Source organism: Phaethon aethereus (assembly GCF_964289735.1).
Source record: "Phaethon aethereus genome assembly, chromosome: 4".
Taxonomy (NCBI): domain Eukaryota; kingdom Metazoa; phylum Chordata; class Aves; order Phaethontiformes; family Phaethontidae; genus Phaethon; species Phaethon aethereus.
In genome coordinates, this window is record NC_138578.1 from 69,278,490 (window position 1) to 69,304,376 (window position 25,887).

Here is a 25,887-nt window from a genome sequence, read left to right on the forward strand (position 1 = left end):
TAAACTGCTTTTAAAGCACATAGTGGCAATGTGAAAAAAACCTGAGACTTTTTTTCACTAAAAAAATTATTTAGAAATTCTTAAAATACAAGTCAGAAGTTCTTTCATGGTGCTGTCCTAGAGTAGTAACATTACTTGAGGTCTAGGAATAAACTGCTTTTGTAATACTGCTACTTTCCTTTTTTTCCACTTTAATGCATGTTGTACTTGAAAGTAGCAAGTAGAAGAACTTTCTCCCTTCTGTGTTATTATAAACTTTATGGAAAAAAGGTAGGAAGTTATCTTGCTTTGTATCTTTATGTGTAGGTGGAAAACTTGGATACCCAGATAACTGAAGAACATGGATCTAGAGGAATACAACATAAATCTTCTGGAACAGTGGATAAAGAAAAATGTAAGAAATGCAGAACTAAGTGAATTCATGTAAAGCTTTTCTGCTGCAAAACAAAGTTTTGCTGCAAGTGGGCCATAAAACGGTATTTTGGAGGAAAGAATGGAATATGGAGAATTACGAACTCCAAAGCAATTGTTCTTTCCAAAACAACTTTTAATATTACACTTAATATATTTGATAACAATTTGGTAACAATACTGCACAGAAGAGGATTGTAGTAGCTTTTTCAATCATAAGTGAAGAAACTTTTGGTTTAGTCTTTGTATTGGGTTTGCATAGCAAGGTTTTGGTAGCAGTGGGGGCTGCAGGGGTGACTTCTGTGAGAAGCTGCCAGAAGCTTCCCCTGTGCCCAACAGAGCCAGTGCCAGCAGCTCCAAGATGGACCCGCTGCTGGCCAAGGCCGAGCCCATCAGCAAAGGTGGCAGCAGCTCTGTGATAACATAGTTGAGAGGGGAAAAAAAAACCCCAGCATGCAGCACTTGCAGCTGGGGAGAGGACTGAGAATGTGAAAACAGCCCTGCAGCCCCCCAGGTCAGAGCAGCAGGAGGGGCAGGAGGGCTCCAGGCGCCGGAGCAGAGGGTCCCCGGCAGCCCCTGGGGAAGCCCACGGGGAGGCCGGCTGTGCCCCTGCGGCCATGGAGCTCCACGGGGGAGCAGATCTCCACCCGCAGCCGGGGAGGGCCCCACGCCGGAGCAGGGGGATGCCCGAAGGAGGCCGTGACCCCGTGGGCAGCCCGCGCTGGGGCCGGCTCCGGGCAGGGCCTGTGGCCCCATGGAGAGAGGAGCCCCGGCTGGAGCAGGTTTGCTGGCAGGACCTGGGACCCCGCGGGGGCCAGGCTGGAGCAGCCTGTTCCTGAAGGACGGCACCCGTGGGGGGACCCAGGCTGGAGCAGTTCCTGAAGAACTGCAGCCCATGGGAAGGACTCATGCTGGAGAAGTCCATGGAGGACGGTCTCCTGTGGGAGGGACACCAGGCTGGAGCAGGGCAGAGGGTGAGGAGTCCTCCCCTGAGGAGGAAGGAGCGGCAGAGACAGTGTGTGATGAACTGACCACAACCCCCATTCCCCGACCCCCTGCACTGCTCGAGGGAAGGAGGGAGAGAAACTGGGAGTGAAGTTGAGCCTGGGAAGAAGGAAGGGGTGGGGGGAAGGTGTTTTAAGATTTGGGTTTAGTTCTCATTATCCTGCTCTGATTTTGATTGGCAATAAATTAAATTAATTTCCCCAGGTTGAATCTGTTTTGCCCATGATGGTGACTGCTGAATGATCTCTCCCTGTCCTTACCTCAACCCATAAGCTTCTTGTTATAATTTTCTCTCCCCTGTCCAGCTGAGGAGGGGGAGTGATAGAGCAGCTTTGGTGGGCACCTGGCGTCTAGCCAAGGTCAATGCACTACAGTCTTTAAAATAATTACTAATTTTATCCTTTTTTAAATAAAACACAGGGAAGGAATATAAAGCTGAGGAAAGCTCATGACGGGAGGAAAATATATCCATTCGATCCACTTTGTGAAGCTGGATGCTTCTTTCTGTTAGATTGGAAAGAACTAAGTTTTAGTGTAACCTTCTATCTGTCTAGAAGTAAAAAGTGGGAAGGAAATCAGTCCATTGAATGGCATAAGCTTTTCTAAGTTAAAGTTAATTTAATTCTAGGTTAGACATTTTGTTGACATAATAATGATGAGACTGACTGTGTAATATCTATTCAAGCTCTTCCCTCAACTGCTTTTGTCTTCTCAGCATCACAATAATTTAAAAAAGTAGGATAATTAATGTAATTTTTTTTAAATAGCTTTTATTCTGCTAAGAATTTCTATTTTATGAAGCAATTAGAAGCCATGCTGTATTCATTATAGTGTCCTACATAGCATTAACTGCCTTCTCTGTCTCTGGGTGAGTTGAAGTTAAGGTTCATGTTTTATTTCTTTATGTGGTACCTGTCAAATTTCAATTTTGAGCTTATCTTTAAAAACAAAAGAAAAATCCCACCACCGTAACATACAAGTGTGTTCCCTTTTTGAAGAGGGTTTAGCGTAACTTTCTGTTCATATTTTTTTATATAAGATGCTGCTTTTCAGAATCTTTTGAATCGCAGTAATGATGAGCTGATATAAAAGTGGCATCAAAATCTGACAAACACTGAAGGTAATTTTTTAACACTTAAACTCTTGTTTGTTTTTGCAGGCAACCAGCTAATTGTTCTGAATGTGGGAAAAGATGATGAACAAAGTCAGTGTTCCAAAACAAAACCTGATAACATCAAGGTATTTTCAATAACTTTTTTTTAACGTTCTGCAATTGTAATGTAAATAAGATGGAAATCTAAGTTTTTATTTCTATAGCAGTTTATTTTGGCAGGTATTTTCATCATTAACTACTTTTGCATTGTCTTGAATACAAAATAACTGACTATAGAATATTATTCACTTTTCAAGAGGAAGATAATTTAAAAAAAAAAAAAAGGCAGTGGTCTGTGGTGTTGTGCACAGAACCTGAATCCCTTTGAGGTGCGGTGGACTGATTTGCACAGTAATTAGGAGCTTGGGATCGCATGGAACGTTGCTGGATCCCAGCTGTCCAGTCAGTTCAGCACCTTCATGGTCCTACTGATCTGACATCTGCAAGAAGGTGTCAGACTTTACCCAAGTGCTGGGTTTGCACCAATCCCTTTAAATCAAAACAGGAATTCAGGACAAAATAGATATGTTCCTTTTAAGAGTACATGCAGAATATTTGGGACTCTCTCACCCACTGATTTTGGTGAAGCTTCTCGGCATCAAAGTTTTTAAGAGGCATTAAAAATCTTGACGAAGAAAATAACTACATGTGTATTGGGGTGTGGGGTTTTTGTAGTATGAGTAACTGACAATGGTCTTTAATTTGTAGTAAGACACTCTTTTCTTTGTTATTTCAAAATAATGTAGGAAGTTATTTCAGGTGATACAGCTGAAGTGTCCAAAGAAATTGATGTAAAGCATACACCTCCTAAAAGTGTTATGGACGAAAAAGGTAACGAAACTGCCCATTCTGTGCAATTTTCTGAACCCATACTGAATGCTAATTTATTTTCAGTTGAAGAGAAATTATTAACTTGATCCCTGTAACTTTGATCCCAGCGAATACTTGTGTATATTCTCTAGCTGCTGGATTAATGCTTTAATCCTAGTTCCTTTAATGGTGAGAGCAGATTTGATGTTTCTGCTGTGCTATCACCCATCCACTCCATTACTGCTTCAGCTTGTACCTTGGGTAGAAAAGCTAATTGCAAATAAACAGGTGGATAGGGAAATAGCACGATCAGGGTACATGACAGGAAGAACTTCTAACTCCAACCACAAATAAGAGCTGTCCTTCCATGAAAAAAAAACATGACATACCATCAATATCAGTCCTGTTTGTTTCTGTAGAGAAACCAACCAGGAAAGAGTGCACAAGTTGGACTGTCATAGTTGACTTTATTGATTTCACTAAAATAACTAATAAAAGATGGTACATCCACAGTGTTAATGTTGGCTTTGATGTCATTTCAGTCTGTCTGTGTGTGAACAAAGGAGTGTCTTCCCTAATGCTACTTTGACCTATTAATAGTTTTGTCTCTCCAGGGAGCATGTTCACAAGTCTGAAACTGTTTTGTAATGACCTTGTATGCTCAGCTTCCTGTTTCATGGAATGTGGGAGAAAATTGACTAGTGGCTTGTATTTATCTTACAATTTTAGAGTGGCACTCTTGAGCTTTTGTTTTTACCTTAAATTAGAAGACCTGTCTAACTCATTAGTGTTAGGGAAGCTTTCTGGCAGACCAATATATTGTTGCTACAGGACAAGTAGTGTTAATTTCTGATGGGTGTTTTTAGGGAATTTTGGGCTACTGAATTAAATAATGCTTTTAGTGTGGAGATCATGGCTTGTACCTTTTTCTTTGTCTAATAAAACAAAGGTGTACAGTTTCTCTCTTGGTTGTTTTTTGTATGTGTGAAGATGAATTTGCCATCGAGCAGGAGATGTCTGAAACAGAAAAGCATCGTCTAGAATCAAATGAAAATTCTCCAGAGGTGAGTAGTCTTATTCATGTTAACTAACTGAGGTAGTGCAAGTTCACACTGACAATAAGTACTTTGTATTTTCTTGACAGCAGTATTAAAACTTCGACTTCACCTACACAGAAATAGCTGCAAAAATTTGTTTGGTACTATAAAGCACCAAACACTTACGTAGTTCTGTGTCACGAAGTATAAACTCACAGACCATAAGACATCAGTGATTGCTTATTGAAGTAGAAGTAACTCCCTTCCTACATTTAATAGTACTTACAAATGGTATAGAAAGCAATTCTGTAGAGTTACATTGTATAGAAATCATGTTTTCTGAAAACCTTGTAATTGAGATGTGGACAGTTTAGTTGATAGCAAATACGACTTGGCTTTGCAAAAATATTATCACCCAACAATTTTAAAACTCTTTATGTTATCTCTTAGGCATATTTGTGATAGTCTGCAGTGCTGGTTGTAAACAAATGTCTGAATCCTAGAGATTAAAATTGTTGCTGGCCCCTAGAAATGGACACAGTTCTCATAAAGACGTTGGATTTTGTCATTTGCTTTTTTTGCCTCTACTTTGGAAGTGGAAGAAAATTTAAAGAATAAATGATGTTTGTTCACTCAAGGCTTGTGTCACTAAGAACCATTGAGGGGAGGAGATATCGCTAGACTTCAGTAAATGCTGACTGAGACACTTAACCTTTCCTCGTAAATACAAGGAAGTGTATTACTGGGGATTTTGTCATCTGAGGTTGGCAATCTTTGTGATCTGACCATATTCATTAAAGTTGTCTTTCAAACCTTAAACTGCAAAGGAAGGGGCCTTTAGTAAAATATGCTGTGTTTATATAGAGAACATCCCAATCTGTATATTGGGATAGCTAGAATATTGACTGTTTAATAGCATTTGCTCAACTGTTGTAAGGTGTTCCCTGTAGCACTGGGAAAAGGGGCTCACAATGTACAAAGTTTGGAGTTCTTGTAAGTCTGAAAACATGTGGTGAGATATATAGGGTAAGCCAGCAGCATTTGTGAGACCAAGTGATAGAGTCGTTGAGGGGAAGGGGGCAGAAAGCACTGTGTTCTCAGGCATGCTTTGTGCCTGAGGCCAGCCACAGGGAGTTACCTTGTTTCTCTTCAGCTATATTAATGGATTTTATAGCAGGCAGTGTCTCTTCCTGTGAAATCTGCCTCATCTATATTTTTAAACTGATGAGCAGTACTTCTGCTACTATCACATTATGAATTTAGCAACAACCTTTGTATTATATTGCCCAAATGCTAAATGTCAATTACAGCAACTAAAATATTTTTGTCCTTTTAATAGGAAAATCAGCCTGTAGTAGTGAAACGGAAAAGGGGAAGGCCTCGTAAATACCCTCTTGAAGCTGTACTACCTGGTGGTAAGTAGTTCATAATGCCTGTGTGGGAAAACAAAGAAAATAGTGACACTCAAGTTCTGAATTCATATTTCTTCCCTCAGGTGGGGAGTCAAAAGCTGATATGAGCACTGGGAATGTAAGTGCATTTATTTTGTTTGGGTGCATTTAAACACAGTAATTCAAGGGCCATTCATCTGTTTAACAGTTAACAGTGTTTCATCTTATGGAGAACTTGATAATTGAGTTCATTCTGAGCAAACAAAAGCTATTAATAGTATCTCCTAATATAACTGAACTTTGTAAGCAAAATATACTATTAAGTCTGAGCACAGCAAATAACCTAACAGGATCAAACGTAGTACAACGTAACTAATACAAATTTAAGTCTTAAACTGGCTAGCAGTGTACTTGTACGCAGGATGAAACTCTGATTGTGTGCACACGAGTCTTTTAATTTGTGCAGAGAGTAATTTTCGCCTGAATATCAAGGGTGACTTTGTTTCCAAAACTTGAGTTTGGTTTTTTTCCTCTTCTGAGCCTATCATAATAATAGCTTGTAATAACTTTTAGTATCTGTAAAATATTGTGTAATGCAGTTGTATTATCTATATTACCATGTGTACAGTTCAGTCAAAAGACAGAGACATGCTGGTTAGTAACCTAAGAGCTCATGAAACATACCTCTCTTTTAAAGATCAGCAATATCTTAATTTCTTAGCCCATCTGAAGTAACTTCACTGCTAAGAAAGTATTCTGTTGGGAGTGTTTCTGCAATCCAGTCGGCTTATAGCACAGGGCAGTAATGGATCATGCATATTTGTGAAGTATGACTAATTGGATTTATTCTGGTGGAAGGCTCCTCTCTTGGGAATTCTTGTACGTCAGAATCAGTTATTGCATAGAAAAGAGGTGATTTTTAAAACAAAGTTATATTGAAACTCATGTTTTCTGCCTGCTTGCTTGGTGATGTGCCAGCTGGCACAGGTGTCAGAAGGCTTGGGAATTTATGTAAGCTATAGATAGCAGGACTTCTCGTCCCTGCTTGTTCTGTCCCCACAGCATTTCAGGCAGCCCTTTGAGTCCCGGCCTTTCTACAGGTCTGGTGGAGTTTTGTTTCAGAATTCCTAATCTTTCCTAACTGATTTCCTACCACACACACCACCACCACCACCCAATATTAATGAGTGTAATTTGAACTGGTATGTTTTTTGGTGTTTGGTTTTTTGTCGCAGTTGGCTTTGGTCTTTTTTTTTTTTTTTTTTCCCCAAATAAGAACTAGAAATAATTTTAAATCCCCCTCAGAAATAGATATACCTTGGCACCCTTGGTACTGGAACAGAATCATCTTTTTCTAGTTCAACTATTTTAAAGGTCTTGTACCTCTTAGTGATGACTGATTGGTGTGTCAGTCAGTTACAGGCTGGCTCCAGGAGGAGCGATATCTGCCCTCTATCTGACATAATCGTTCTGTAAGGTGAGATATTATCTTTGCATGACAGTTTCCCCTAGGCTGCTTTAAGAACATGTTGCTACTTCAAAGGAAGCATAGACATCCTAGTCATTCAGTGATGAAAGCAACTGCATTTTTGGACAGTCATCATAGGACATTACGTAACTATGCCAAGCTTTTTCTGCATTCTGAATAAATACAAAATTGTCGTGATTTATAATTCTGCAAATCTGTATGTGTGATTACATAAAGTGACTGCACTAAACTTTTTCTGTATTGTTTAAGTTTTCAGAAATTTATTTGACTGAAACTGCTTTTAACTTGTGTCTTTTATTGCAATGACCTTAGTGTCACTTAGGTTACTGGAACTGCTATGGTTTCTTTTGTTTATGGGCTGATTTGAGTAATTTCAAATCTTTATCATAAACAGAAAAATGCATGCTACTGTTAAGAAACTCAATACCAACTTTCTGTGTGCTCATGAGAATGTTTTCTAGATTTGCAGGTATGTTCTACTATGAATGGGAGCAAGTTTCTTTGTTTATGTAATACAATCCTGGATTTTTCTGATTTTCCTTAAATTAAAAAACCCACTTTTTCTTTTCAGCTGCAGTTTCCTATCTTTGCAAGTAGAGGAAAAACACCTCAAACAGGTAAGCAAATGATATCTGCTTTAACAAATAAAACAAAAGATGGAAAAAATAGAAGAATATTTTCAAGAACATCACATGAGTCCTTCCTAAATATCATCTCTGGCAGTCAGTATTATTAGCATGTGAAAACATCTGAGTAAACAGAACAGTGAAGACTTGTCTCTAATTCCTAATGAGTTTTTAATTTTAAAAAAGAGCAGCTTGATAAGAACTTATTTCAAAGATGCAGCAGCATTGTTAAGTACTGAATGATGCATTGCAGACTATACCAAACAATTTGTTTGTGTGAATAGGCACATGGCAGAGCTTCAGAGGCAGGTAGGTCCCCCATCAAACTGATTCTTAGTGACCGTTTTCCATTTCTGCTTATTTTCTTTCATACAGCAACTATCAATCACACTTATTACATTAACTGTTTTAAAATACAAATTTCAAATTTTGTTCAGTTAATTGGTTTATCTGTGGATATGTGTCTAAAGAGCTTTGTGGTAGAGTGAGGGGGTATTTCTTTCCCCTTTCATGACTGCTGTAAGATCTTTAGAAGATAATCGCTTAACTTTACTCAGAAATGTACTTTTGGTCAAACTAAAGTCAAATGAAGTGAGATACTTTTATATTTCTCTTTCCTATTCAAACATCTGTGATTTGTAAGAGGTCAAACTTTGGTGAATTTTAGTTAATTTTTTGTGTGTATGGACTCTGAACTGCACTGGTTGTTTAAATGAGTCTTTTTAATTATGGCCATTAATAAAACAGACTTTAAAATCCATTCAGGAAGCAGATGAACCTGAAAGGCAAGTTAAAAAATTATTTGTAAACAAATACAAACGTTCGCACAACAAATCTGAGAAAACAAGTCTTCAAAACTCATCTTCTGGAGTTTTCAGAAGTTTGGGATTCTACAGAGAGATTAATCTGGCTGCACTGCATGTATGGACTACTTCCTATTTTCTCTACATTTGTTAAAATGTCAGCTTTAGCCCATATGCTTCAGAATTGTCTCTGGAGGGTTAGCTGGTTGCGTGGTACTTGGTTTCTATCAACTGCAAAGAGAACAGACAAGAATGTGAGAAAGGTGAAAAAGTGCATTCTGGTTTCCTTTTCATTCAAAAGGACAGACACTTAACTGTGTCTTTAAAGCTTAATTTAATGTGTTAAGTAATGTTTCGTTTTGCAGGTAAAAGGCTGTTGATGTCACAGTGATATTAAGAAGAGTGTATAAAGTGGATGAAATATCCTGTTAAACTTTTCATCTTAATGTTAGCATTCGTGTGAGAAAAGGAGTTGAAAACCCCTAGCAGTGAAAAGACAGCAGAGTGGAATTCCTTTGTGTAGTTCGCTTATTCTGGTCATTTCTGGGTGTTCTGCACAAGGGTTTGCAGTAGGGACAGGCTAACATGTAGAGTGGGAAACAGAGAACTTCTTTTACGTCAGTACAACTGGCACAGTTAAGAGACATCTGGTTTCTGAAGGCAGCATCCTCCCATAACGCTGGCACTGAACTTGAAACTAAAATTATTTTGTACTAATCAGTGGTTGCTGCTGTAAAGTTAGTAAGATTTTTAACTACTATAGCTTATTATTTTTATACTTCTCTTGAGGCAAAAGTACTACATACTTATATCCTAAGGAGAGGCTTGTGTTTGTGAAGAGAGGCATACCTTGTACGTACATGGAGTATTCTTCAGTCAAAAACCATTTTACTACAAATTTGCCAAAATGTGACAGAATTTTGAAGTGTCTGTCTTTTGAACACAACAGAACTAATAAATGTCGGCTATATGTTACACTTACATTGTGTAAATTACTTGATACAGTGGACAGTCCTGTGTTTTACTGCATTTCTTCATTGAATAGTTAAACATCTTTACTTTTTATTTCATTTGCTTCTGTGTAAAAGTTTTTTCCCCCTAACCTTGACAAAGGAACTCCAAAAAACTTGTGTGTGAATTTTAGAATGTGCTTCTGGTCTTTGAGATCTGTTTTTGATCCATTGCATTGATGTTTTTCTGTTATTTGTTCTGTCAGTCTGATGGGTGATGGGTTTAGAGTTTGTGTTGTTTCTTGTGTAGCTTTCAGAAAACAAAAATTGGCAGCAATTTTATGGCAGGGAAAAAAGGTGTAAAAACTTTCTTTTGTTTAGGTTGCTTCTCTCCTTCTATTGCTAAGGATTTTTATCCTTGCAGTGTTGCAGATAATTTCATTTGACAAAGCTTAAAAGCTTTGTAAAATGGTCTCTTTCTTATCATGGTTAGTCAGGGTACAAGTGGTAAGCATCTACCATGAAGAGCGGCCAGGTTGAGACATGGGTCATAGGGTTATAAATATATTTTAACATGCATAGGCCAGTCTGTAAGGAGTACTGAATTGAAAGTAAGAAGTACTTCAACAGGGAAAGTCACATAATTTGCATACCCAGTATTAAATATTGTCTTTTTGAGCTACAGCCATTTTGGTGCTTCACCATGGGCATAGTTAAGCACTAGGAGAGATTGCCTGGAGGAACTGTGTTATTGGAGACTTTCAAAACTGGATTGAACAAGATCTTGAGCAGTATGATCAGATCAATTAATATAGCCATACTTTGAACAGGAGGCTGAACTAGATGACCTCCAGTGGCACCTTCCAAGCTAAATTTTTCTGTAATTCTGTAATTGGTTGACAGTAGTTAAAAGGGCTGAGTAACTTTTGCTTTTCCATTAAAACAGCATATGCAACAAAGCAATAAATAATGTCAGTCATATAAGGCCTTACTAATTAAAAAAAAATATATCCTTGTCACAGTCTCTGTATATAACAAAGCTGTATTTGGAATTAGATAGAGACTTTAAATGTTTTCTGAGCTTATGTGATGTTTATGCAAAGTTGACGGAGTTTGAAAGAACTGCTTTTTAAACTGACTGGCAAAAGATTTGAAATTCAGAATTGAGTTTTGTTCTTTCCTTTCTTTTTAGGTACAGACATATCTAATAAGAAAGAAACAACAAATGTAAGTGCAGCCATTTGAATTTGTAAGTTTATAAGCAGTATGTAATGACAAATGTCTGTCTTCTATTTAAATTAAACTGTTCTTGCCTTACCTGCTTCCATTTTATTTTTTCAGGAGGATGAAGCTGAGAAAGCGGAAATGATTGTGCGTAAAAGGGGAAGAAAGCCCAGGAGTTCTCTGGGTCAGTCAGAGGAAACTGGTAAAAACATGAAACTGTGCCACTCCTGACAGAATTAGAAGATATTACTGTGCCTTTCTGTTTACTAATAGCAACAAGATAAGCTTTATTCAATTTTCCTTTCTTGAGGAAAAAATCATTGAGTTACAGCTAGTGTAAATATTATGTAAATATGTGTAAATTGCTGTAATCTTATGTCAGAAAATTGCTACATCCCAGATGCTTCTGTAAAGCCTCATGAATTTCTATGGATTCTGGCTATGAGCTGCATAAGTAAATATTGTGAATATGTTAGCAAGATTAGGTCAAACAAGTGTGAATTAAAAATGTTAAAGCATAAAGGAAATGGAAAAATACTTAGTTAAAATCAGATTTGTGAATAGAATACGTTTTCTAAACTAAGTGTCCATATCCTTTTGGAGGGCTTTTGGAAAATTATAGCACATGTGTAAAATTTTACATGGACAGAAACACTGGACCCAGAAAGAAAACGTCGGAAATTAACGTCTTCTGAAGACGAACTAAAAGAGCAGGAAGAAGGTGAGGAAGAAGATGGTGAGGAAGATGATGAAGCACATTCCGGGGCCACAACTAGATCAGCCACAAGATTAGAGGCTCAAAGGTGTGTAGAGACATCAATAGCAGGGTTTTTTCCTACATTGTTCTCAGTTGTTGTGGGGTTTGTTTGGGGTTTTTTGTTGCTTGTGGTTTTTTATTTTCTTTTTTTGCAGTGTTTCTTGGTTTGTTTGGGTTTTTTTAATTGATGAGAGCTTCCCAAATAATTTTGGTTCTATTTCTAGTACCACTCTTCTAGGGAAGAAGAGACAAAAGGGGAGGTGGGGAAACGGTTAGGGTCTCTAAAAGATGTACTTGTATATGTTAGAAGGTAAGAAGTGATCCTGTTGGCAGTCTTCATCCTAGTGATGTCTCTGAAGGTGGGTCTAAGGGCACTTAGTTCTGATAGGTAAAAAGAGAGCTCTGACTTGGCTATGCAATTCACCATTTGCTATTTGGAGCTGGAACAAGGTGAAAATAGCATTTTTCATGTCCATTTCTTTTTCCAAATACTATCCAAGTTAAATGCATGAATCTGCAGCACTGAAGGATTTCATTTCTAGTATGGTGATCTGCAAGCTCAGAAGGCAATCTTACTGTAAAAGGCTGGTGTGGTAGCAAGAGTTCTGTTTTCTAGAAGCCATTCTTCATCTCCCTTACTGCATAGGTCTGCCTTTTTGTAGGCAAACTGAATTACAGCAGAGCTCATCCTCTTGACTTTGTGGAAACAAAAGAAGGGTATCAGCTTTGGGAAATCATTTATGTTGCTGCCTTACAGAACAGAATTGGAGGCTTTGTTTTTATGTTCATGGTGAGATTTCTGTGAATTCACTGGATTTACTTCATTCCTAAGGATATTATACTATATGTCAGCCTTTAGGGCTTATATGAAGCACTATTCACAGTATACTCTTGAATTCATAATTTCAGAGCTGAATCAGAAAGTTGTTATGTAGTTTTTATTTAAATAAAAACTGTGAAGGTTTACCACTACCACTTTGCAAGCCAGAGATAAAGGGCAAGGGACTTCCTTTCGTCTTGCATAATTCTTAACTCTGAAATTTTAACAAAAGTTTAGATATTAGTGTTTTCATTAAGATTGCTTGTGGAAACATCTACTTTTTTATTTATAGATGTGTGTGTTTGGTTTGTGTCTCGGATTTCCAATGCTATCTTTCTAGCTCTGACTGTAGCAAAGCATCTCTACCTTAAGGTGCTGCAAACAGTCTGCATATTATAAGTAGAATTTGGGAATCATACTGTGGAAGGGGCTGCTTCTTCAGCATTGCTGGATTATCAGTTCTTCTGACTTAAGTAACCTGTTTTCCAAACTGTGAAGTTGATAGTAACCAGTTTTTCATGTTTCTGAACTGGTGGATAACTGAAGCAAGTATGAATTCTTTCTTTACACTGGACAAGGAAATTCTCTTTTCTTCTGCAGCCTGTTTGCCTTTGCTTCTTTTGTTTTTCAGCTGGTAGTACAAGCTGTTTTTTTTTAAACATGGACAATTATGTACCAGAATTATTGCAGATTTGGAACTAGGATTTTTATTTAGTTACATATTATCATTAAAGTAGCCTTTTGATTCTACACTTGATATGAAAATTTACAGCTCAGCATTGCAGTTTGTGGCTTGAAGCATGCAAGTGGTTTTTTTTTCACCGTTTCTTTTGGCAACTTGGATTTACTTGTTGCAAATACTGTGCAGTCTTAATTTTCTGCACTTGGAATGCAAGAAGAAAGTGACTTGGTAGAAGTATTTTGTTATATATACATTCATCATTCTTTTGTATTACAGAAAGCAGCCCAGCAAGCCAACCACACGTGCAACTTCTAAAAGCAGCAGCCCAAGTTCAGTTTCTCCTAGAAAACGACAGAACCTAGCAGCAAAAAAAAGATCTCCAAGTGATACAAAAATTAATAAATCTCCTCCATTGACACAGTAAGTATTAAAATTGAATTCACTTCTATTACTTGTTTTGGAAGCCACTACATTGATCCTTTCCTTATATGTAATGTACTACTTCGAAATACGAACAGCAGTCTAGCTTCATCCTGTTCTGTTCTCTTGTGATATATAAAAGCTTTTAAAGGATTTTCTTCTGTTTACATTTTTTCTTTTTCTTCTTTTCTTTAACATTTGGAATACTAGAACTTTTTTTCTTTCTGTCCTCAGAAACCTCTTGGGAGAATCTGAAAATGCTATTATGCAGTATCTTAAGTTGAGCTGTGATTTTTTTTTTTTAATTTTTTTTTTTTTTTCCTGAATGGGGGAAGAGCAGCTGTAGTTCAGGTTAAAGCAACATATGATGACATGAGTCTAATGCTTCAAAGATTTTTCAAAGATGAGCTGATAAAAGAGGAGAAACTCTGGGAGTCCTTATATCAAGTTTTGAAAATACTTCCCGTTCCCTTCTTCCCTGGTACACTCTTTAAAGTTGAGATCACCGTGTAAAATCCCAAGGGACTAATAAATGTGATGTACAATTGCTATTCATCTTTTAGTTTACCCATAAAATTGGTTACATGCCAAGTACATTTAGTTGTCATCTGCTCTGAAATGTGATGTCTTCAAAATGAACCTCAGGGACATATGTATCATGCACTGATCGGCTGTCACAGTTCACCATGTTAGTTACTTTGCATGGTTATGAATGGCCAGAAGTTTAAGCCACACATAACTGGTTGCAGCTGAAATGTGGTGGGCTTATATATGGATGCTTAAATAGAGGTAAGGGTACATGATGTCTGCCCTTTACTCCCTCTTGTGTATGTGAGACTTAAGCCACTATTGCTATTCTTCTGTCTTTGTGAGACAGGGTACAAGATGATGTAGTTCATTATATTATGTTCTAATCCACAAGTCTTTCCAAAAGGAAGAGGAGAAAGGAAGAGAGCTCTAGCGCCAAATTCTACATCTGGAGCACTTTCACAACACGCAGAATTAGTATGCAGTACCCTGCTAAGATGTGGTGGGAGAGTGCAAGGTCTCCCTATGGACTGTGCTGGTATATAATGTTTTAGTAGTAAGCTTTTAAATAATATGCACTGGTAGTTCATCAGAGATGGACAATTAAGTTCCATCCTCTAAACAGGATTGTGCCTGACCACCCTTTTTGTTTTACAGGTCCTACCATTATTAAAATAATTATTAATAATGCTTTTCAGGTTAAAGGCGCAGTCTACCAAGCGTAAAAGAGAAGACAGCCCAACAGTGGTACGGAGAAAAGGCCAGCAGAAAACAGAGGAGACACCAGTAAAGAAAGCAAAACGATAATCTTTACCAGCTAGTACTGTTCATGGAAGAGTCAAAAGAAAAAAAAAAAACAAACATCTGTGCTTCTATTTTTTTTAAAGCAAAGGGATTTGCACGTGCTTGTTTCAGAGCTCTAAGTTAATCAATGCAGTACTTTTAAGTTACATTTTAAACAGCTTTATAAACTATTGTTTATACAGAATATTATGTACATTTATTTCAGATGAAAAATAAGTTTACTTTGTACCTGAATGAAAAACAAAGTAGTTATATATTTTATCACTGACTTGGAAAGTTGGGATTTCCCAATATGACATGCTAATGCAGATGCTTCCAACCCATGAGGCACCCCTGGGCCTACTAATACACTTTGTATATAAACTTGTAAAAATAGGTTGTATTTTACTCTGTGTATGAATCTAATCAATGATGGACATTTTATTTATTATATGGAAAGCATTGGTCTGTAAACTTTAGTATATACCTTAGGTTTTTTTAATTATATATTTTACATTCTATGCAGATGTCAGTAGGAAACTTCCTCTCTGCTCCCCAGGGCTGTTTAAAACCTGAAGTTCTCTAAAATATGCGCAGACGGTTGGTAAAGTATTTTTCTCGCATGCATTAACGTAGTTTAGCATAGTGAAGGGGACTTGACTCCTTTCTGTTCACATTTGTGACAAAGTATAAAATTTAAAATGTAATCTTACTAGATTATATTTTCACTTCTGAATTTACTACCAACCTCAAGAAACAAATAGTATTAGGTTAGATTTACTCAGTCAGCCAACACTACCCTGAAATGAAAGTTTTATTTTGCAACTAAACACCTGATCTTTCAGTATTTGTCTTTTTCAACAGAGGGACCCATTGAAATCAAATGTCACTTGTAACTATAGAGCTTCAGCATTTTATGTTACATTTTATACACAGGTATTAAAATAGAACCTGGTATTATTGCCAGAATCTTTTTTTAATGTATATTAACTCTGGTAAGAGCAAATGTTCAAGTGAAGTTGTATATAAAGTTAAACTTTTCTTATGATCAAATGTGTCTCTTGTTATGATGTGATGAGTTGCCAAACAATCTGAGATTATTTTAAGTGTTTTGTTGATATTCTGGTTTATAATTAAAAAGGATTCTGGGGGGTTGGAATTTTACTTTTTTTTTTTTTTTTTTTCCACTTTTTCTTTTGTGAGGTTTTTTTGAACTTGTTGTAAGGCAGATGTTTCCGTCAGATATTCTGCTTGGTTTCTTACGGAGATTTTTATATAAAAATTATAAAATGTTTGCCAAAAATCTGAGTTGCCATATTTTATTATCATTTAATTGTATTGCTGTGGAACTTGTTTTTACAAATGTATTTGGAGCCGTATTTATAAGCTTTACCTGATTAGTGTCTTTAAATGTTTACAGGCACTTATATTTTAGGTATATAAATAGTAGGGAAAGGACCTTAACCATTTACCAGGCTTGGTACACTATAAAAGCAGGTGCACACGTAACTTTTCCTAAGCAAACTTTAGTCTAAAAAGAGAAAACCTCTTTGCTGTGAATATTAATTCCTTTTGATTTCTACCTTAACTTTGCTGCCATACTAATAGATACCTTGCTAACACACTGCTGATACATTACTAACACTAATGTTTATGCTCTGCTTCATACACAGTTGTAGAATAAGTTCAATTTTTTCCTTTTTTTTTTTCCCTTTGCCCCCTGCAGTATGCATAGACCAAAATTGTAGATTTCTTCCTAGCCTTTGTTCTGTAAGGCTAAAGAAACGGAACTGTTTGTTTTTTCAGTCAATGCTTTCTAGACTTTTGATGATATTTGGAGTCCTTCCCTGCATCTGTTCCAGTTTTGTTTCCTTATGCCTGAATTCAGTAGTGAGTTTGCTCCGGAGGTTCCTAAGGAAGCAACTCACCGCACTGTATGTTGTTATCATTTATTCTTCTGTATCTCTGCTGGTCGTACCTCTCCTGCCACGGTACAGTTTACATTTGCCTATTTCACAGGCACATCTCTTCTAATGGATTATAATGATTGACAAAGCTCCTACTCATAAGTGTCAGCTCCTCTTGACTGTTGTCTGATGATCTTAGTACTGAGAAATACAACCCCAAAGATCAGTGACAGTCTCTTTCAGAGTTAACCTGCTTAGAAGGGTTACTGTCCTTCACCTTAGCGATAGATAACATTGTGGAGAATCCTCTTGTCTATGGAATGTATCTTTGATCATTCATTAAATTATTCCATAATGTGAAGGCATTAAATGAACTATCGTCACCAAGAGAGCAACTTTTACTTAAAGATGGAGGGGGAAGTGCCAATTCCACAAACTATTTTAACTTAAGCCCACTTCAGTCACTCTGTGATGGTATGCAAATAGCATCTTCTTGTTCCTTTTCAACAAAATAGACATTTCTGCTAGGCCACATCACTGTCAAGCCATGTTTGGAATTTTTTTTTCTTTGTTTAGCAGTTTTGCGTGCCTGTCATCTAAATTACTATTATACTTTATGGGTACAGTAGCGGTCTGCTGTATTTAAGCATAATTTGGGCATTGAATGTTTACAGTTTCTAAGTTTTTAATACATTCTGTCTCCCAGAGCCCTTCCTGACCACAATGAAGGGGGCAGAGAGAGGCGGGCAGAGAAATAACTTTTTCCTTGGGTGCAGCAGCAGGCACATCGTCTCGTTCAGAAGTTAGGCTTATAGGCCAAATTCAACCTTGTCATATGTATAAAGCAACTATAATTCCCTACCCCATGCAAAGTTAGAGTGTAGGGAAAAAAGTACTGTTCTGCACTGTGATGAAATGGAACGTCCTGGAAGTGTTTTATGGAGGGAATTTGCTTGAGGCAGTTTGTTGCCACCTTTAACACAAGAACATGGCTACCCTGCAAACCGAATAAATTTCTACACCACATGGCTTTTTTTTTATGTTATAGTGGCTGTTTTTTCTTCCAGTTCTCTCTCTTGGATCTGCTTCATTTCTCTGAATATGAAAATGTTAAGTGAACCAGAGATGATGTCCTGTTGGAGGATGGAGTTCAAGTTCCCCCAGTGAGTTTTACAGAACAAGAACTTGAGTCCTGCTTACCATACCTCAGCTCTCTGTGTTAACCAGCTGACTGTTGGCTAGTTGTCAGTATCTCTTCATACTTCCTACTGTATTCTATTTAAAGGTTATTTACATCTCTTCACTCTCTTCAACCTAAAATGCTATAGAGTTATCTGTAGATTTTAAATCACACAAATGGATGTTGTTTTGTTGGTGTTTTTTGTGGTGGTGGTGTTTTAAAGCAACTGAAGGGTCATCAGTGAAGTTCATTTGCAGCTTTCATTTTTTGATGGAGTCTGGCAAACTTGTAACTCTTGTAACTGGTGAAATTTCCCTGTAGAACCTGATCCAAAGTCAGTAGGTGTGCTCAGCAGCTGGGACAAAGGTTTTGCTGATGCTGGCAGATCTCTGAATGCCTCAGTGTTCTATTCCAACAGCTTTGCTGGTAACGTATATATTTCTCGGTTTGTTGGTTTTTTTTTTTTGTCTGTGACCTCCATCCCAAATACACACGTCCACTGCTTCTTCTCTCTCAGCCTATGTTCTGAGAGCATCCTGTGTACAGAACAACCTCTGGCCCTGATCCCTCAGAGGCTGCATGTTGTCCTGAGCTGCCTTCATCTGTCCAGAAACTCAGTAAAAATTTGTCCCATAAAGCTTGGCAACCAAGAGCAGCAAGTGCTCCTGGTCATAGTGACTATCAACAACTGTCCACTGTGATGCAAGTCCAATATAGGCTTAGGTGTCAACACTAAAAGTGGTCAAAGTCTGATACCTGTATCAAGTTCTGCATTGGGAAAAAGATCATTTGCCATTACAGACTTTTGTCACTCCTTGCTTTTGGAAGAGGTAGCGGGACCTCTGTGATGCTGACAGTCACTGATCTGAAGAGAATTGCTGCCCTGAAGCTGGGATACACTGAGTGACTTCTACATGTCCTTCCAAAGCAGAGTTTGATTTCCTTGGAGCTGTACGTGTTTATATTGTAAAGACTGAATTTAATCATTTTTGTTCTCTTCCTGTTAAAGTCATTCCATGTGAAATGTTTTCAGTTTTAAGATTTACTGTGAACATCCTCAAAAGGTGACTGCGTGTTCATATAGCATACACTAACCCCAAGCTCTTGATAACTTCAGTATTCTCAACATTGCCTGCTCGGTCATTTCATATACCTGCTCAGAAGACTCGTATCTTCACGACTTCCAATAGCCTTCCATCTATTTCACTTGCGTGTAGCTTCAGTTCAGAGGAAATTGTCCATGTCAGCCTTCTGCAGGTTTTGGCAACTTCTTAAAGATACTGTGCTCGCTTCTTCCAGTAGATTCCTTGTCCCAGCTATGTACGTCACGCTCCATTACTTCCATCAGCTTCTCAAAAATCCTGGGCCTGTTTCAAGAAGCATGTTTTTTCTGCTAAAACATGAAAGTTTAAACACCAAGGAAATTTTATCTACATGCTAGTCTTTGTTTCCAGATTCTGGTGTTTCACCAAAATTCCCTGAAAGGTTATTTCTGATTTAACCCCCCTTCTTTCAAGCCTCAGCTTTTTAGCTCTTATCCTTGCTGGCTTTGTGAATAATGTCCAAAAGAAAAACATAATAAAAATAAATGTCTCTCTGGGAGTCCCTAGATAGCTGTATTTAAAGCTAGGAACATAACCCTCTTGCCAAACAACTGGGGAAGAAAAATATGGTTTGAAATGGCTGTAACTTAGTAGGGCAGGAATAGATTTTTGGCACTGAGTGTGCAATTAATTAGCCTAGGGTGGGGTTTCATGGTCAGGGTAGATCAGGCTGCCACTGCAAGGAACCTTTCACCTTCCCTCTTCTTCTACCCCTACCCCATGCCTTCCTCCATGCTGGTGGTGTTCTGTCACAAGACTGCTGGACCAGGAAGCCTGAAATCTCCTCTACAAAACAAAACTGCAGATTAGTTTTTAATATGGCCCTTTTACTAAAACAGCTGTTGGTGGGGCTGTGCAAGTACTGCTGCCCACACAAAGATGATGGCCATGTGGCAGAGAGGGGACACGGAATCTCCCTTCCTTTGTACCATGGATTTGGGTACACTGAAGTTGATCATCCAGGTGCACCATTTATGGTACCTCTGTATCAAGTAATTGGTGTATAAATGGACAATGAGCTATTATGTGGGTTTTATCTTTTCCTAGGGACAAAACAAGGAGGCTTCTTGCAAGAAGCATAGGTTATCCAACTAGCCAGGGATCCTTGCCATCTACCATCTACCAAGAAGAGATCATGCAGTTCTTGAAAACTGAAGCCAGACTTTTAAACTAGCTATAAATGTGCTGTGTCACTTCTCAGCAGTGCAGGTAGCTTAACAGTGAAACAACTTGCAGAGGTGCCAAGGGTTCTCCCCTAGTGAGATGCTTTAAATTCTGACATGGGACAAGATTTTTTAGAGTTCTTTAGGAACCGAAGCCCCATTTCTTAAAACTGATGTAAAGACTGTGCTCAAATATTAGACAGGATCTAATGTTGAAACATCTAAGTTTAAGCTCGCTGGCTCCCTGAAGACATTAGGAATCCAAATGAAGCATCAAAGCTTCCTGTATTAGGAGACTTAGATCCCCAGATGCGATCCACAAAGCTGAGCAAACTGTCCTGGAAGCTGACAGCACCGACCTGTAGGAAATATCTAAGATAAGCTCCTCACGGACAAGCATGTTGTGCTGGAAGATGATATCTACCTTCTGCTTAGGCTTCACCAAGATGGACCTTTGTTGGTCATTCTTCCAAAGACACAAAAAAAGAAGGCTTTTATTATGCTGTGGTTAGAGCACAGAGTGACTTGAACCCACATGTCTCAGGAAGGCAAGGTTGTAGGGTATCCGAAGGTGGGTACTACTTTCTCTCCTGTTGAGGTATTTCACATCCCATGACATGTCCTACTTGAAGAAGCAGGATCAAGGGACCAGGTCTCACTGTCCACATTCCAGCTGACTGTTCCACTCCATAGCATATTGAGGAAATGGATGTTAGGGGCATACATGTACCACTGTCTCATTCAGTGTTTGTCAAAGAGAAATGCTTAGGCTTTTTAACTCCAAGGTAGGCTTCATGTCTGTGGCTCCTGAACAGGAAGAGGTATCTCCTTCCACCCCAAGTTAGGTGTTAAAACAGACTTTGAAGGGTTGTTTGTCCAGCTCGGACATCTCACCGGGCACCTGGTTATCCTGGCTGCTTCCCCAGGCACTGTGCAGGATTCCTGCTGAGGTGGGTATCTACCTCCAAGGAAGATATCACAATATAAACTGTTATTAATGTAAATCCTCTCATAATCACAAGCCCCTTGTTTCTCTGTGGCCTCAGCATTGTGGAAGTTCTTCCTTTGCTACTTTCTAGAGATACAGCCTAGGTCATGGCAGCTCAGTTTTCCCATGTTGGAAACAGCTTATGTGAAGATTATTAAAAAAAAACCTTCATAGAAAAAAAAAAGCATCACCAACAATGAGGTTTTATTGTTTATTTTGTGTATTTGTTTTGGGTTGGCAGCAAGATATACTGGCACTTGAAAGGCAAAGTGGGAGCAGCAGCAGGAGATGTTACTGGTTTTTTGATGTACTACTTTTTTTAACATCTCACAACCACCACTTGTGAAACTTGCAACCTCAGTGTGGATGTGATGTAGAAATTACAAGAGAGGCAATCAATGACCTCAACTATGCAGGAGCACAGACTGGGTTACTTTACTGATCCCTGCGAGCACTGAGATCTAGATCTTTATTAGTACAACATAAAAATATTATGCTATGCAGGGTATGATGGGTACAGACACAGACTAGAAAGAAGTAGAGGTGAAAAGCAAGTACTGAAAAATTATTAGAAATACTTTGCTGGGACTGGTGGCTATAATGTCACCCCTGTGCTTGCTGTTAGCTTAGCTTTGCTTTTATTTATTGAGCGTTCACAGGCACTAACATAACTCTGCTGAGAGCTAACAGTGAGTGTAAGGTGTAGGTGTGCATCTCTGCCCTCATCATCAACACCTCTTGTCAGCAAGCTAAGGTGCTCTGTAATGCAGAAAAGCTGTCTGGGAGCCCTGATCTCTAATGTCACCAAATACATTGAAAATAACTATGATTTCCACTGGGAAAGTATAAAGCTTTCTGTCAGTCATGAGTTGAGTTTGGAGATTACGTACCTGCTGCTGTCATGGCTCCATTTGGGGCTTTTCCTCGCGCAAGGGCAAGGTTTGTATGTGGCTCCAACTAAACCATGCACGAAGTGCAGCTCTTACCTGGCTTAATGAGACACTGGAAACAGAGCTACAGTATAAAAAGCTTTACCACGAACTGCAGTGTAATTTGGGCCCTCTCTCACCAGTGAACTACATGAATGGACCAAAACTGAGCCACAATTTTAAACACGGTTCCTTTGCTGATCACACAGCCAGACAGCACAGGCACTGGCTGTGCCCCTCTGCATGTACTGAGGATGTAATTGAGAATAACGGAGGAATATCAAAGCTGCCAGTCACTGTCAGCTGGACGACTTAACCTTTTAATGACATTCCTTCCTTTTCTATGATTTATGGTAACATCACACGTTTATAGAAGTCAATACATATTAAGATGAATGAATAAAGAGGAATACATAAGAGAAAAAAGCTCAGTGATCACATTCATGATACTCAAGCACCAATTCCAGTATATAAATTTGAAAATGTTAAAATTAAATAGTCATTCCTGTGATGAATGACTATTCACATTCATGATACTCAAGCACCAATTCCAGTATATAAATTTGAAAATGTTAAAATTAAATAGTCATTCCTGCTTTGGTGCCCAAAGCAAGCAGAGATCTGGAATGTGACTCTCCTTTCAGACAATGATAGGTTCACTCTGCTCTTTTTATGTAAACAAGAGCTCAGAATTGCTTGGTAATATAGTGCTTATTTAACTCTATTCAGCCAGGATCTTTCAGACTAAGTAAATAGGCAATATAAGGCCACTTTAAAAAAAAATTCAACTGATGATAAAACTTCTTTCAACTAATTTTGAACTTGGACCTCTCTTTGACCCTCCAGCATGGGAACTATCCTTTTGGAGGAGCTTTAATCAAAGCAAAATGGGACTCCTGCACTCCTGGATGTGCTCCCGGTGCGGCGCCGGTTCCCCTTCTGGATCAGAGCGGGGCTGGGTGATGGAGACCGAGCAGGAAAGCGGAGAGAGAAGCCAGCGGGGATATGCATGAGGGGCTGCTGAGCCCAGGGGAGGCACTGGGAGGTTGCGCTGTGTGGTGGGTGTGATGGGACTGCCAAAGAGGGGGCTGGAGGTCATAATTAGTTAGTTCATTCCTCTCTGAAGGTCCGGCACTGGCACCCCTGGAAGTCAGCTGCCTGGTAGCCGCTGTCTTGGGAGGAGGCAAAGACCAGCTGCTCCGGCAGGCGGCTTGTTCCAGGTTGTTCCAAGTATGTGAGATGTCTAAGCAGACCCTACAGATCTCCAGCGACAGCAATCCCCCGTGTCACCTCACCCTTGTTGCTGATTAGATTTAAAGCATTTTTTTCTAACCTAAAATTCTCTGTTTCAATTTATGCCTTTTATTTCCTGTATGGCCATATCTCTTTACAGCAAGGTGCTATCCCCTTGAAGACTTTCATTTTGCTTAATCTAGTTTTGTTACTTTTCTGTTTCCAAAAATAGAAAATGGTTTTGTTCTCAGCTTTCAGCATCTCATAAATTTCCTTTCCCTCTTTCCCCACTGAAAAAAAGAAAAGAACAAGAAAAGGAGGAACAGCAGCATGAAAGCCTCAATTTAGAAAGCAGCATAAAGCAAAAGTTTTCTTCTGTTTTGAAGTTAACATGCAAAACAAGGAAAGTGTTCTGTATTTAAAAAAAAATAATAGAGGGATTTTTTTCCACTATTAAGACATTTATGATTTTTTTTTTCTGTCTTTTTTTTCATATGAAGGCTTCAGATTTTGGCCCTGCAGTCAAGCTTTGCAGGTATAGGTTAGTTTGCCTTAGCCTGGACCTAACAGACAAAGGAGCCTCTTCCAGTGTAGCCAAGAGAGGAGAAAGGCAGCTGTGCCATTTACCACATTCACAAAGCTTTACTGTTAAGGACATATGGCTAGCTTCATTTTTCTTGCATGACCAAAACACTGCCCGGTTACTTTTATAATTTCATAAAAGATGTTAATACAACTTTATTGTATTTTCAGAACTGGGGAAGTTTTGCTTCTGAAAACAGCAATAGGATCAGAGTGTAAGTACTAAGTACTTAAAGCACAACTGGATTATATTTGCTACTATGATTCTATACCAAAATGGCAATAATCCAAAATGGAATGAAGCATCATAAGTGAACACAAAGACAAGCAAACACTACCACAGTGCTGGATGTGGGCATGTGTTGCACTGAGGCACTCTGTGAGACAGAGAAGGAAAATTCTTCCACTCCTTCATAGCTGTCTCCCTTTTAAGAAAATAAAAAAATGGGAGGGGGGGGATATTTCACTTTTCTAAGTAAGTTCACCTAACTTCTCTTGGGATGTGTCCATTTGATTTCTTGAGGTAATAGGATTGTTCAAAGACACCAGTAAATACAAGGCATCCTTCCCAGACCTCATTCCTTCACTCCTCTCCCTCTTTTCACACCTTTCTCAAATTTTCTCGGCTTTTATCATATCTTTTCTTTGGGGGGGGGGGGGGGTGAAGTGACTGGGAGCTTTTAAGAAAGGGAAAGAAGTCCGGTTACTTTTGTTTTCACTCAAGGACATCAGACTCGAAACAGTCCATCTTGCACAAGCTCTTCAGTTTTCACTGACCAAGGGAGAGCGATGGTGTGGCGCATACGCATGCAACATACCCATTGGATACGAGTGCAACACGTCCATTGCACAAATATTTGCTCTTTGCTTGCCCAACAGCTAAAGTATCGTGTCTTGGTCTGGCTGGGATCTAGCAAGGGTGAATATACTAAAATATAATGAGAAAAACTTCCAGCGTATTCAAATAATCTGTTAGGGGCCAGGACGGTTACAAGCGAGAGGTGGAAATCCTGGTGCTGCTGAACCCCCTGAAAGCGTTGCCGTCTTGCCAGAAAGGGAGCCAGCCCTTCCCAGCAAGGCTGAGGTCTCACTCGCCTGGGTTTGAGACCTTCCCAGCCTTCTCCTCCTGCAAAATCCATACCTAGAAAGCAGGTGAATAACTTGCCTGTTGGCAAAGCAAGGCCGAACTCTGCGGGTGTGCAGGAAGGGAAGCCCCTTCCCCGTGACGTGCACCAGACCCTTTGTTTCTCAGTGGCTCAGCGGGGTTTTCGGGGGGGGTGAGGGGGCAGAATCCTGCAAATCTTCGCTGGAAAAGCAATTGCTGGGTTGCAGGTTGGTTGGGAAAAAAAATTGTTTTCCACGCACTGATAGTCCTAAAATAGCCACTAGATGGCAACGGGTGCCTGCCGGGTAGCACAGGGCGCACCGAGCGCAGGCACACACGCACACGCGGGACGCGGCTCCGGCCGCTGCCTGGACCCGGAGCCCGGGGGCAGTTCAGACCTGGCCCCTATGGGCACGGCAGAGGAGCGAGGAGGGGTTGGCATGCGGCGGTCCTGGGGGCCACCGCTGCCTGGACAAGCTGAGCTGCCCGTCCGCCAGCTCCTGAGCTGCGGCATCGCACTGATCAGCACAGGCAGGATGACACCGGTTTCAGCAGGAACACTTTTTTTCGACTCTATATCCATGAATATACTGTATAGCATAGCATCCATATGTCTACATCCATCTAGTGTTATGTTTACAGATAGAAATGCATATGAAGTTCCACGTAACATGGGTCTGTTTATAGGCACATCAAACCTTTTGAGGAAACAATGCACTTAACGTTTTTTTTCTCAAGTGTGACAAGGTAGATTTGGAGGTTTAATAGAAGCTATCCATTCCAGTCACGGGTACCTTGCCTAGACCTT

At 39.2% G+C, this 25,887-nt stretch overlaps 1 protein-coding gene across 1 annotated transcript in view; it reads left to right on the plus strand.

Moving 5' to 3' along the window:
* Positions 1-15,005, plus strand: part of BOD1L1 (biorientation of chromosomes in cell division 1 like 1) — a gene marked incomplete at its 5' end in the record, with an annotated part of 36,921 nt that extends 21,916 nt beyond the window's left edge. Inside the window, 12 exons of the mRNA XM_081999349.1 lie at positions 307-394; positions 2,576-2,655; positions 3,316-3,400; positions 4,370-4,443; positions 5,756-5,831; positions 5,912-5,946; positions 7,868-7,913; positions 10,868-10,902; positions 11,017-11,101; positions 11,549-11,702; positions 13,435-13,578; positions 14,805-15,005. Coding sequence (XP_081855475.1) covers positions 307-394; positions 2,576-2,655; positions 3,316-3,400; positions 4,370-4,443; positions 5,756-5,831; positions 5,912-5,946; positions 7,868-7,913; positions 10,868-10,902; positions 11,017-11,101; positions 11,549-11,702; positions 13,435-13,578; positions 14,805-14,913 — 1,011 coding nt within the window. The 3' untranslated portion in view covers positions 14,914-15,005. The remainder of the gene's footprint in view (positions 1-306; positions 395-2,575; positions 2,656-3,315; positions 3,401-4,369; positions 4,444-5,755; positions 5,832-5,911; positions 5,947-7,867; positions 7,914-10,867; positions 10,903-11,016; positions 11,102-11,548; positions 11,703-13,434; positions 13,579-14,804) is intronic.
* Between the last annotated feature and the right edge of the window lie 10,882 nt (positions 15,006-25,887).